Source organism: Rhipicephalus sanguineus, chromosome 4 (genome assembly GCF_013339695.2).
Source record: "Rhipicephalus sanguineus isolate Rsan-2018 chromosome 4, BIME_Rsan_1.4, whole genome shotgun sequence".
In the NCBI taxonomy this organism is placed as follows: Eukaryota; Metazoa; Arthropoda; class Arachnida; order Ixodida; family Ixodidae; genus Rhipicephalus; species Rhipicephalus sanguineus.
Window position 1 is genome coordinate 29,863,140 of NC_051179.1, and position 12,362 is coordinate 29,875,501.

The window sequence follows — 12,362 nt, forward strand, 5'->3', positions numbered from 1 at the left end:
GTTACAGATAAAAACGGCAAATAATGTCCCCTGCGTTTTCCTTGCCTTAACTCTGTGTTGGTTTCATTGGTTGTGCCATTGATAATAAATTTATTTCGTAATCCTTTTTGCATTGTTAATTTTTTGCCGATCTCCCACTAAGGGTTCGTGCAAATTTCACAGTCATCATCATCGTCAAAAACAAGAAGAACGTAAGCGATGGCTGCTGACGAGGTGAAGCCTGCGAGACCCGATTCGATGGCTCGTTTAGTTCAAGGCGTCCAGGAGAGGCAGCCGTTTGACGCGCGGTACGTCGACGCATGCAGTGCCTGCAATTACGACGACGCCTCCACGCCCCGGTCTTGGCGTCAGTACTGCGTGTTCGTCGCGGTCGTGACGCTGTCCACGCTGGCGGTGACCTTCGCCGTGCCCCTGATGTTGCGCCGTTTCGCCATGGGCTGTGCGTATCCCGACTGCCAGGACCCGGGCGCAGACATCGCCCGTTCGCTGAAGGACGTCCGCGTGGACCCGTGCGAGGACTTCTACGGCTACGTGTGCTCAGGGTGGCTGCAGGCGAACCCGGACGCGGGAAACCACTTCGAGGTGCGCAATCCATTCAATACTATGTTGTTGCGTTTTTAAGGCGAAAGCCTTAGACACCTCATCGAACGCAAGAATCGACGGTCGGCGTCAACACGAGTGATGCAAAAATCATCACGGGATGACGTCACCATATGACGTCATGATGACGTCGTGGATCGTCAAAATGTGTGACGTACGTCATCATAAAGTCACCATGATGTGACTATTACGTCAGGTAGCGTGATGTCACGTAATGACGTCGTCGCATGGCAACGTCGCTTGGTCAAAGGCGGGCCGATCACGGAGGCATTGCAAAACAAGGTGAGGTGCAAAAAGCTTGTCATGCCTCCAATCATGGAGGCAGTGCAAAACCACATTAAATGTAGAAAGCTTTCGTAGGGGGAGGGGGAGGATCAATACATCGACTGAAAAGAAAAAATTTCGCCTTCGAGTCGGCTTAGGCGAAAGCATAAGGGACTCGGGATCCCTTAGGGGCAATCAAGGATAGTCATGAAGGATGACTGGTCGGGGCTCAAGCTGTCCTCACTGGCCCTGTAGTATAGTCATGGTTAGGCGACAAACTTCATTCAGCAAGGTCTCTCTTCCTCCGCTTCGTCGCCCAACTTTGAGGCTGCTGGCTTTCGTCTTACACTCAGATGCAACGGACACTACAGTTCTCACTGACGGCACGTTTAATTTCGCAGTGGTATCGATATAATTACGAGTAAACGCCCGACCGTTGGCTCTCTTGACTTTCGTGGGACTATGTGCAGAGCCTGCAACGTCGCGTGGCCTTCGCCGCTGTGGTCAGCCTCGTCTTGGAAGAAAGTCGTGGGCCGAGTCCAGCGCATCGTATCGCCCTCATATTTCAACGCTGTGCTCAAGTGGCCTTCAACGAGCAGGACCACATAGAGGAACTGCGACAGTTTATGGCGCGCTTCAACCTGTCGTGGCCAACGTCAAAGCCCAGGTGCAACATCTTACTACAGTATGCATGCCCAGAAGGCGTGACTGCACAGCCCTAGAAGCGATGTGCGGTTGTGTCTGGTAAAACTGTTCCAGGAAGCACTCCGTAACAGATGACGTGATAGATGACACCTATAGTTGGTGACAACCTACGAATAAGTGGAAGCTATCGCATTTCGTCATTTCCGTGACGTCAAGCACTTTTCGCGTAATTCAGGTAGCTGGTTTTCCCATACAGACACATGTTCGTGTCGCTGGTTTTCGGTCGTGAACTTGATCTTCCTGCCAAAATTCAGCAAATAGTCCGACATCATTGCTCAGCCAAACCTAATATTTTAAGTAGGGACGACCAACTTTTAATCTTAATATGCGTAGTATTTATATTAGTAGTGAAAAAGTACGTAGGGTTAGCACGGAAACCATCTAACAAGACTTTCTTGCGCAGATGAATGGCAGGCGCGCCACAGTTCTGCGAGCGGAGCTTGCAATTATTATTAGGTTGTAACCGACAATAGTTGAGCGAGTTGGTCAGGTGTAATTAGACTTCGTGTGGTGCTCCAAATGAACAAAACACTAGAACAACGGGATACACGTAGCATACTTCAACTTGTGTTGCGTTGCTATATGAATTTCACCATAATAGATAAGTTGACGTAGTACAATACTTCTGCAACCTTTCTTCAATTGCGAATCGTGACACTGCTCTTTTGCTCTCGCACGTCGCAACTACCGGCTACCGCAGGACAAAGGAGAAGGTGCTGGACCTTCTGGTCGGTTTCTCCTTGGACTGGGGTATGCCGATACTGTTCCAGCTTACGCTGGACGCGCATTTTAGGCGCCCAGGGTTCCGTGCCCTGCACCTAGGCTCGAGTACGTACGTGACCGAATGGATCGCTGTCCGAGACACCTTGCAGGAGCAGGGAACGCTGCTCGCCTACTTCGAAAGGGTCTCCGTCCTCATCTCTGGCGTCACCGTCGACAGGAGCACAGTCCAAGATGTAAGCTCAACTTATTAAATTGCAGCAGTGACGTCATAATTATGTCATTATCTTCATCAGCCAAGTTTAGACTGGATGACACTTCTCCAAGCAGTCCCCCATTTGTTTTCATTTCTTGCATCACCCGATTACCTTGATTACCTTTAGTACACTGTTTATTTATACGCTTTATTCGATAACATTTATTTTCCTTTGGCGTCCGTTCTGTATCACTAACCAAGTAACTCGGCTTACGATTACATAAGGCCGTTGTCAAGCCATTTTTTTTCACTATAATATTTATTTAATTCAAAAGTTTCAATTTCTAACAGCAAAAAAGGAAAGACATATTGCTTTCGGTCACAATTGATGAGTGACAATAACAAAGTAGTTTGATAGTAGACCAACAAAGGGGACTTACATGTTTCTGGGTTACCTAAGGCTATAGAAACAAAAGCCAGTGTTCCTTTTTTGACAGTATACGTTTTTCTTTTTTTTTTACTAATTTGACAAGCAACTTTTACTGCCATGGAGTTCAAAAACAAAACCGCAAATGGAAGTTAAAAGAATCTCTCGCTGTATGACATTGAACGGTGTTTGTGTCCACTGAATTCCTGTCACGCAGATTCTTGCGGTGGACAACCGTGTTCTGTCGGCCATGGTATCTCCGACGTTCGAAATCCGATCGGACACGGAGATGCGGTACGTGTCGTTAAGCCAGCTTGACCAGTTGACTGGACCCGAACTCACCACAAGTGAGTGGCTCGAGGTAAGCAAGAACTGCACTCCAGCCTCTTGAATTAGACTGAACTGAAAGCGCTTTCGCGACTGCACCAAATTCAGCACAACCGCTTCGCAGCAGCTGAGGAATACACAGCCGTTAATTAACCCTCCACGATGATTTAACGCGCAAAGTTTTGCTTGAAACTAGCATTGCATACTATGTTACTCTAGTAGATGTTCAGCTTATTTTTGTGGCTTAAACTCCGACAAAAATGCCGCCGAGGGTTATGAAGAGGAGCAGGAAAGTTTTCAGCTAGGGGGAAGTTTTAGGTGCAGTTAATTTCATTGAGCCATGATTGAGTACTAATTGAATCATGGCTCAATGCACATACCAATTTATGTGAAATGGTCTGAGCGGACATGGCACCAGCGAAAAGCTGTGTCCTGCATTTGCACTTTGTCTTGTAATTGCACTTTGATGACTAACTTCTTTAATAGAAAATGGTCCAGGGAAACGAAGTACACCCTTTTTGCCGTGCCTGCTTTGCGCTCTCTTTTTAAAGCCATGTTTTTTTTTTTTTTGCTGCCAAGAGAAATCGCTGCTGACCTACACAACGACAAAACCTGCTTATCACTTTAATGTAAGTTGCTGGGAAAGTTAGGACACGCACATGAAGCGCTAGCACTACCTGCACCGCCCTGCATTTAGTCACACATTTATTGTTTTTACTTTACGTTTTGTATACGAGATGATGGACATCGTAAGTAGTAACGGTGAATCATGCAGCGGCTACCTTTCTTCTATGAAGTATGAACCTTTTGCGGTGTTCCTACGTAGCGAGCAGTTTTCATTCTTTTTAACGCACTAGCATCAAACACAGGATCCAAATACACTCGGAATCCCTTCTATGCTCAGGCGGTAAACGCACACCTGCCCAACGCACTGACCCCGAACAACGAGATGTACGTCATGAACTGGCAGCTTCTCATGCTCCTGGGCCAGCTCATGGGCCAGGCAAGCCGGGACGTGGTGCCGCTGGTCACGTACATCACGTGGCACGTCATACGCGCCGTGGGGCCCATGACGTCACATCCGCTTGTTCGGGCGCAGTTCGGCGGCAGCCGCATGGCAGCCACCATCTACATGCTGGGCCGTTGCTACACGGACGCCGACGCGACGCTGCCGTACGCCTTCGCGCACGTCTTCTCTCGCCGCTGGCTGCCGCACGACGCCGTGAGCGACGTCGCCACCATGGAAGGTCGCATCCGTCGCGAGGCCAACGCCAGTATGAACGCGCTCTCCTGGATGGACGAGAAGACGAAAGCCGTAGCGTTCGAAAAGCTTTCTACGCTTCGCGCCATTGTGGGTCGGCCGGAAGGTCTCGCCTCTGACCAGGCGCTCCAGCAGCTGTACCCGTACCTGAATTCGACGGGCAGCGCACGCTCGTACCTGACTCTAATGAACTCCGTCAGGAAGGCGCAACTGCAACACGCCAAGCGCTTTCTGCGCGCCAAAGAGAGCGCTAACGGGTCGTTGGACAGCGATGACGTCAGCGTGCCGTTGACCGTGGTCAACGCCTTTTACTTGCCCGTCTACCACGTCATGGTCATACCGGCGGCCATCTTGCATCCGCCCTTTTACGTGGCTGCCTACCCGCTCTCCTACAACCTTGGTAGCCTGGGTCACGTGCTCGGCCACGAGATGACGCACGCCTTCGATCCGGACATGGGACTCTACGATCGCAGCGGCCAGCGCAAGGACTGGTGGACCTCAGGGTCGCGGGTGGAGTTCGAGAACCGCCTGGACTGCCTGCGACGGACGTACAATACTATTTCCTGGGCGGAAGGTATCGCGCACGGTGACTACGCGCTCTCCGAAAACTTCGCCGACTCTGGTGGTCTGCTCAAGGCGTACCGAGCCTTCCGGGCGGTGAAAGTCGGCTCCCGACAGGCGGCGCCAGCGAGTCTTGCGGGCTTCACGGAAGAGCAGCTGTTCTTTCTGAGCAGCTGCTTCAAGTGGTGCTCGACGGAAGACAAGCAAAGCGCCGGATCGTACTCGCCTCCCAGGCTGCGCTGCAATGTGCCGCTCATGAATATGCCGGAGTTTGCCCAGGCGTTCCACTGTGGCCCAGGAAAGACCATGAACCCAAAGACGCGGTGCGACTTCATGTGAAGAGATTTGTCGTTCATAAATATGGCCAGTGGGCACAAAAAATTGTTACGCATGAATCAAATAGTATAAAATGCTTCGCTTAGGCGAGGTTGTAAACACGCTAAGTGCGGTCATTTACGTTCGACAAACCTAACCTCAGGCTTGAGAATAAAGTATCAACTGTCAATAATACGTTTCACTTTGAGAAATTCTCTGGCAGGCGCCTAAGGAGAATGTCAGTGGCGTTCAAGAAGCCGTCGAGTGTGTTGATAGGACATGATGAGCATGCAGTGCTCGCTGCATAACGAATGCGGGACACTCTAAAATTAGGGGTTCAAATGTCTCACAGGAGCCACACGGCGTACATGACGGACTGTCCGCACGTTCTTGACAATATAATCGTTCGCGCACTAGTACAGAGCCAAATCGTTGCTTAAATAAGATGACTCTGTCACGACGACCACGAATACGGGGAGGGAACAAACCGCTTGCGACACACTGGTCGGGGTGCTGCTTTGGAAGGTGTCGGCGGATCAGCAGACGAGCGTTGTCAAACAGGCATGAAATTTCTTGGCAGTCACACTCGTTGTGGGCACAACTAGAAGCGAGGTGATCCGCCTCTTCATTCCCAGCAATACCCACTTGCGAATATGTGCACTGGCAAATGAGGGGCACCCGACTACAAATAATTTTTGAAGCAGATTTTACGACAATGCATGTAATTGGGCCACCGTAATCCTTTTTCAACAGTGTGCGGAAGGTAGCACACGAGTCAGTAAGTATGAAAACCATCGATGCTCCTAATTTTTGTTGAACATATTTCAGAGAAACATCAAACGCTGATAGTTCCGCAGTTGTGGTTGAAGGTTATTCGAAACACCCATCTGATGTTAGTCGAAGGGCAAAAGAAAGCTGCAGAGGCACCTTGGCCGTCGCTGCGTACAGATGCGCCTGTAAATACTTGAAGATAATCGTCAAATTTTTCAAATAGGTGTGACTGGGCCAACTGAAATAGTGCCAAAACAGGTTGGTCAGACTTTTTGCGTTGGAAGACAACGCACAATTAACATTACATACTGTGGGCATTTATCAGGCCCTTCTTCATCTCTACATTATCATCATCGCATGGTGTTCTTCATCATCTTCGCTTGTGGGGATATATCTTGAGCTTGTTCTGTGCCTCGGATGTGTTAGGTTCCCTAAGGCTCGAAAGCTTATTAAAGGCGTGTCAACTGCGACGTCACAAGTGGTGGAGGGTGCTCATCGGTTCCCCGTCCTCTCCTCGCCCGCTTTACCTCCTGGAGCTTCGTTCAGGTCGCCGTTTGTGCCAGTTGTCCACCAGCATGCCGCAGGACGAACCCTCAGGCAAGTTTGCAATATGAACCCTCAGGCACTTCTTCATCTACCTCTGCCGGCACGGCTCCCGCGGCTTCTCCACCTTGGATCGTCAGCGGGCCCCATCGCGATCCCCATTTATTCGCTGGACTTCGCAATGAAGATGTGGAGGATTGGCTCGACCAATACGACATCGTGAGTGCTGCGAACCATTGGGACGATCCGCACAAGCTCCGCCACGTCTCCTTCTACCTCACAGGCGTGGCGAAGACTTGGTTTTTCAACCATCAGATCGACTTTCCCGACTGGAGCACTTTCAAAGAGCGTCTCCGACAAGTGTTTGGCACTCCAGCGGTTCGATCCGCCTTTGCGAAGAGAACACTGGACACTCGCAAACAAGAACTGGGCGAGTCTTATACCTCGTATATAGAGGATGTACTTTCCCTTTGCCGTCGCGTCAACGCTTCCATGGGAGAGTCAGACAAAGTGCGTCATCTCCTGAAAGGCATCGCGACTGTCGCCTTCAATGCTTTGGCGATAAAGGACCCGGCTACAGTCGCTGATATTGTTGCTACGTGCCAGCGTCTGGACGAGCTCGAATCCGCACGGTTGCAGCCGGACACCCCTCATAACAACCCGACTGCCGATCCCTCGTTGCGCGCGATGGTCCGCGCCATCATACGAGAAGAACTGCAGTCGCTCGGCTTTTCAACAGGTGCGGTCCCTTCTCCCGCCTCCAGTACCAGTTTGCGTGACGTCGTTAAGGAGGAGTTGGCGGCTATGACTGGTGCTGCGTATACAGATCCTCTCATCCCAAGGCCACAACCAACATACGCGCAAGTCGCCGCAATTACCCCGGCCACCGTTCCATCGATGCCACCGAAGGCGACGCCAGCCCACCTGGCTTCAATATCCCCCAGCGCACATAACCAGCCCTACTATCCACCATGGCGCCCAACGCGACCTACCTGCTACTACTGCGGCTATCGTGGACACATCGCCCGCTTCTGTCGCAAGCGTCAGCAAGACGAGCGTCGTGGGACACTTACGAACGGGACGACTTTTCCACTGGGTCCACTTTCCAGCGCCGTCCTTCTGCAACGCTTCCCGGCCGCTCTCCCTCTCCACCTGCAATGTTCGAGACGGCTCCGAGCTACCGTCCTGCCAGGCGCCGCTCGCCGTCACCCCTTCGTCGCTCGACGTCACCACTTCGACCAGCCTCTCAGTTCGCCGACCGTCACCCGGAAAACTAAATTATGCAGTTTTTGGAGGAAAAGCTGCATCTAGCGAAATGAGAGAAATTCCTCCAGCACGTCCACATAATATCATCTCTGTTTTGGTAGAAGGCATAGAAGTGGAAGCATTAATAGACACTGGTGCTAGTTTGTCAGTTATTCACGGTGGTTTGTGTTCGCGTCTCCGGAAAGTTACTACTCCCTACGATGGACCTACGCTGCTCGCTGCTCAAGGGCACGCCATTCGACCTTCCGCCATGTGCACTGTTCGTGTCTACATTGATGGTGTTCTGCATTATATACAATTCGCAGTGCTTAGTTCGTGTGCCCACCAGCTCATATTAGGATGGGATTTTCTGTCAACGGCGTCCGCTACCATCTGCTGCCGGCAACGTGTTCTCCACATGACTGATACCGCCTATTCGCTCCACGCAGATGACACACCATTTCGCTTTCTTGCTGCAGAAGACACCGAGCTACCTCCCCGCAGTCAGCGAATTGTTGCCATCACGTCTGATACTATTGACCACGGTGACCTGCTCGTACAACCATCTGCACGCTGTCTCACCAGAGGGATAGCCTTTCCATCAGGGCTGGTGCGTTTCGACGATGGCTCCGCATTCGTTTGTGCAACAAACCCGACATCCGAAAAAATTCTGATTCCTAAGGGCATAACGTTGGCTTGCGTCGCTATAACAGAGCCTTTTTCTGTTGTTCCTCTTCAAGCGGCTTCCCCTGAAGATCACTCTGTTGGACGATCCATATCCATCTCCACCTTTGAAGCTACCATCAGCTCCGACCTGACCCCTTCGCAGTCACAACAGTTGATCGCCTCGCTAACCAAGCATCAAGCTTCGTTCGACGCGCATTCCCCTGTATTAGGACAGACAGGCGTCACTACGCATCGGATCGAGACTGATGGTAGGTCCATCGTTCGTCGCCGAGCATACCGCGTATCCCTCGCCGAGCGGAAGGTCATCGAAGAAAACGTTGACGACATGTTGCGACGGAAGATAATACGCCCCTCGACTAGTTCTTGGTCATCTCCCGTCGTACTAGTTCGAAAAAAAGATGGTTCTGTACGATTCTGCGTGGATTACCGGGCGCTAAATAAGATCACGCGTAAGGACGTATACCCTATGCCACGTATAGACGATGCAGTGGATTCGCTACAGGGGGCCGAGTACTTCTCGAGTCTCGATCTACGTTCGGGATACTGGCAGATACCGATGCATGAGGACGATAAAGAAAAAACGGCGTTTTCGACCCCAGATGGGCTTTACGAGTTCAATGTAATGCCCTTCGGCCTCTGCAATGCTCCCGCAACATTCGAGCGCATGATCGACACTGTTCTGCGTGGCCTCAAGTGGAAGACTTGCCTGTGCTATTTGGACGATATTGTTGTTTTCTCGTCAACATTCTCTCAACACCTACAACGTTTGGAGGAAGTGCTGACGTGCCTTGCTAACGCTGGCCTTCAGCTGAACACGAAAAAGTGTCATTTTGCCAGCAAGACAATTAAGGTCTTAGGCTACATTGTGAGTGAGGACGGCATCCGTCCTGATCCCGATAAGGTTTCCGCGGTTCTTCACTTCCCTCGTCCCGAAAGGAGCAAAGATTTACGCAGTTTCCTTGGCCTCGCTTCCTACTTCCGCCGATCCATACGAGACTTTGCTTCAATAGCAGCACCTTTGCACAAATTACTCGGTTCTGGTGTTCCCTTTGACTGGTCTCCCGAATGTGAATCTGCGTTCAGCCATCTGAAAAACGCCCTCACGTCCGAACCTGTACTTCGCCATTTTGATGAAACGGCACCTACACTCCTGCATACTGACGCTAGTGGCCACGGCATCGGTGGTATTCTCCTGCAGCGAGATCAGTCATCACGTGAGAGGGTCGTCGCGTATGCAAGCCGCGTACTGACTAACGCTGAGAAGAATTACACCATCACTGAGCAGGAGTGCCTAGCTGTCGTTTGGTCGGTGCAGAAGTTTCGACCTTATCTACATGGCCGTCATTTTACCATCGTTACAGACCACCATGCTCTATGTTGGCTTTCAACACTCAAGAACTTATCAGGTCGCCTTGGTCGCTGGATTATCCGTCTGCAAGAATACCATTTCACTATTATCTACAAGTGTGGTAAAAAGCACCAGGACGCAGATGCGCTTTCTCGCTGCCCACTTCCTACGGCACCGTGCACTGGTTCTGCTACTAACTTCAGCGATGAATGCTCGGACGGTCCTTCCACGCATGTCTCTTCCTTAGCCGCTCTTGACGAGATCTTTCCTGACGACCATGGCTCGATGATGTCTCATCAACTCGCTGACTCTTACTGTCGACGCATCATAGACCGCCTTCAGGGAAATTCGCGGCCGCCTAATGCCCGCCTTCGTCGACAGCTCACGCAGTTCAAGCTTGATAACCACATCCTTTACCGTCACATCTGTCAACGCTGGGTGCCAGTTCTGCCTCGCTCTCTTAGAGCTGATATTCTTAAAGCCTGCCACGACGACATGACTGCTGGTCACCTTGGCTTCCAGAAAACGTACGACCGCATTAAAGGTCGCTTCTATTGGCCTGGCCTATCCACCAGTGTAGCGAAGTACGTCACTTCCTGCAACCTTTGTCAGCGCCGAAAACTCCCGACATCACCTCAAAGCGGCGAGCTGCAACCACTTCCGTGTCCGTCGCCACCATTCGAAGTCGTTGGCATTGATCTGTATGGTCCTCTTCCCACGACTCCCACTGGTCATCGCTGGATAGTGACAGCTGTCGACCACTTGACACGTTACGCCGAAACAACCTGCGTGACTTCGGCGTCGGCTTCTGAAGTGGCTGCATTTATGCTTAAAGCCCTAATCCTGCTTCACGGTGCTCCTCGGGTCATTCTGAGCGACCGTGGCAAAGCTTTCCTTTCGCAAATTGTTGAGGAATTGCTCCAAGCCTCCGGTACCACGCACAAGAAAACCTCCAGCTATCACCCCCAAACCAACGGGCTAACTGAGCGATTTCATCGCACACTCTCCGACATGATAGCCATGTACATTGAGCCATACCACACAAACTGGGACGCAATTTTGCCATTTGTAACTTTTGCGTATAATACCGCCGTACAACACACAACTGGCTACTCGCCATTCTACCTTGTCTATGGCCGATCACCAACTTCCTTTCTTGACGTCTCTTTCTTGTCCGCCCCTGTCACTCCATCTGCATCTTCCTGTGAACAATATGTGTCCCGCATCCTTCACTGTCGCCAGCTCGCCCGAGTGAACACTGAGGCAAGACAACAACACCGCAAGAGTCTCCATGACGCGTCTCACAGTGCTATGTTCTTCCACCCCGGCGACGAGGTGCTACTCCGGACACCAGTTCGCACTCCTGGCTTGTGCGACAAATTTCAATTTCGGTTTCTTGGCCCATACACAGTCTTGGAGCAGACCTCTCCCGTTAATTATCGCGTCGAACCTGTTATTGCTCCAACTGACCGGCGCCGTCGCGGTACCGAGATTGTGCATGTATCTCGTATGAAGCCTTTTAACAGGCGTTCTGCGTACCTTTAAGTTGCGGCCAGGATGGCCGCTTGCCCGCGGGGGAAATTAGTGTGGGCATTTATCAGGCCCTTCTTCATCTCTACATTATCATCATCGCATGGTGTTCTTCATCATCTTCGCTTGTGGGGATATATCTTGAGCTTGTTCTGTGCCTCGGATGTGTTAGGTTCCCTAAAGCTCGAAGGCTTATTAAAGGCGTGTCAACTGCGACGTCACAATACATTCGAGAGCTGTGCATGAGGATTTGCCAGTCGATTTATCTGGCTAACTGGCTAGCTGATTGATTGATTGATTGATTGATTGATTGATTGATTGATTGATTGATTGATTGATTGATTGATTGATTGATTGATTGATTGATTGATTGATTGATTGATTGATTGATTGTCTCTAAACGTCTCAAAGTAACGCGATGCTCAACTTGGGGCTGTTTAATGTGGAACTAAAACACAAAACACGATCTATTTCGTCCAATTAGAATGCTGCCGGTGCTAACAGCTTACGTAATACGCCATTAGCTGGGCTCAACTCTGATGGATGAAGAGATGAAGTTATTAGCAAGAAAAAGAAAAAGCCACGCGGTTTAGAGTGGTACACACGTGGAGCGTGACCACGACAGCAAGCTAAGCATCCCCGCTACCCTCCCCAACCCTTTGTTTATACGCGTCGGCAATGCCTTTTATTATAATAGAAATGAATAAATGAAATGAAAAGAAAAACATAGCCAGGTTGAAGTAGGCGCCTCCAACGAGGTCCTTGTTGCTATGCCCCATTCGGGACATATATTTTCACCGACGTACACTATTCGAAACAACCGTTTCGGACCAAAACGATTGCCGGTACCAGCCTAACTCTG

At 50.6% G+C, this 12,362-nt stretch overlaps 1 protein-coding gene across 1 annotated transcript; it reads left to right on the forward strand.

Annotated features, from left to right (window-relative positions):
- The first annotated feature begins 221 nt into the window (after nucleotides 1–221).
- On the forward strand, nucleotides 222–5,649 carry LOC119389700 (endothelin-converting enzyme 1). Its single transcript, XM_037657065.2, has 5 exons — nucleotides 222–582; nucleotides 1,335–1,531; nucleotides 2,270–2,525; nucleotides 3,130–3,273; nucleotides 4,144–5,649. Exons 1-5 carry the CDS (start codon nucleotides 238–240, stop codon nucleotides 5,398–5,400), a joined length of 2,199 nt encoding a protein of 732 aa, XP_037512993.1. The 5' UTR covers nucleotides 222–237; the 3' UTR covers nucleotides 5,401–5,649.
- The last annotated feature ends 6,713 nt before the right edge of the window (nucleotides 5,650–12,362 follow it).

Bases quoted from the DNA above. Each gene is read 5' to 3' on its own strand.
- LOC119389700 (XM_037657065.2), top strand. From the start codon at position 238: ATGGCTCGTTTAGTTCAAGGCGTCCAGGAGAGGCAGCCGTTTGACGCG. The intron at 2,526-3,129 runs GTAAGCTCAACT...CCTGTCACGCAG, and splicing joins ACAGGAGCACAGTCCAAGAT to ATTCTTGCGGTGGACAACCG. The intron at 3,274-4,143 runs GTAAGCAAGAAC...TTCTATGCTCAG, and splicing joins CCACAAGTGAGTGGCTCGAG to GCGGTAAACGCACACCTGCC.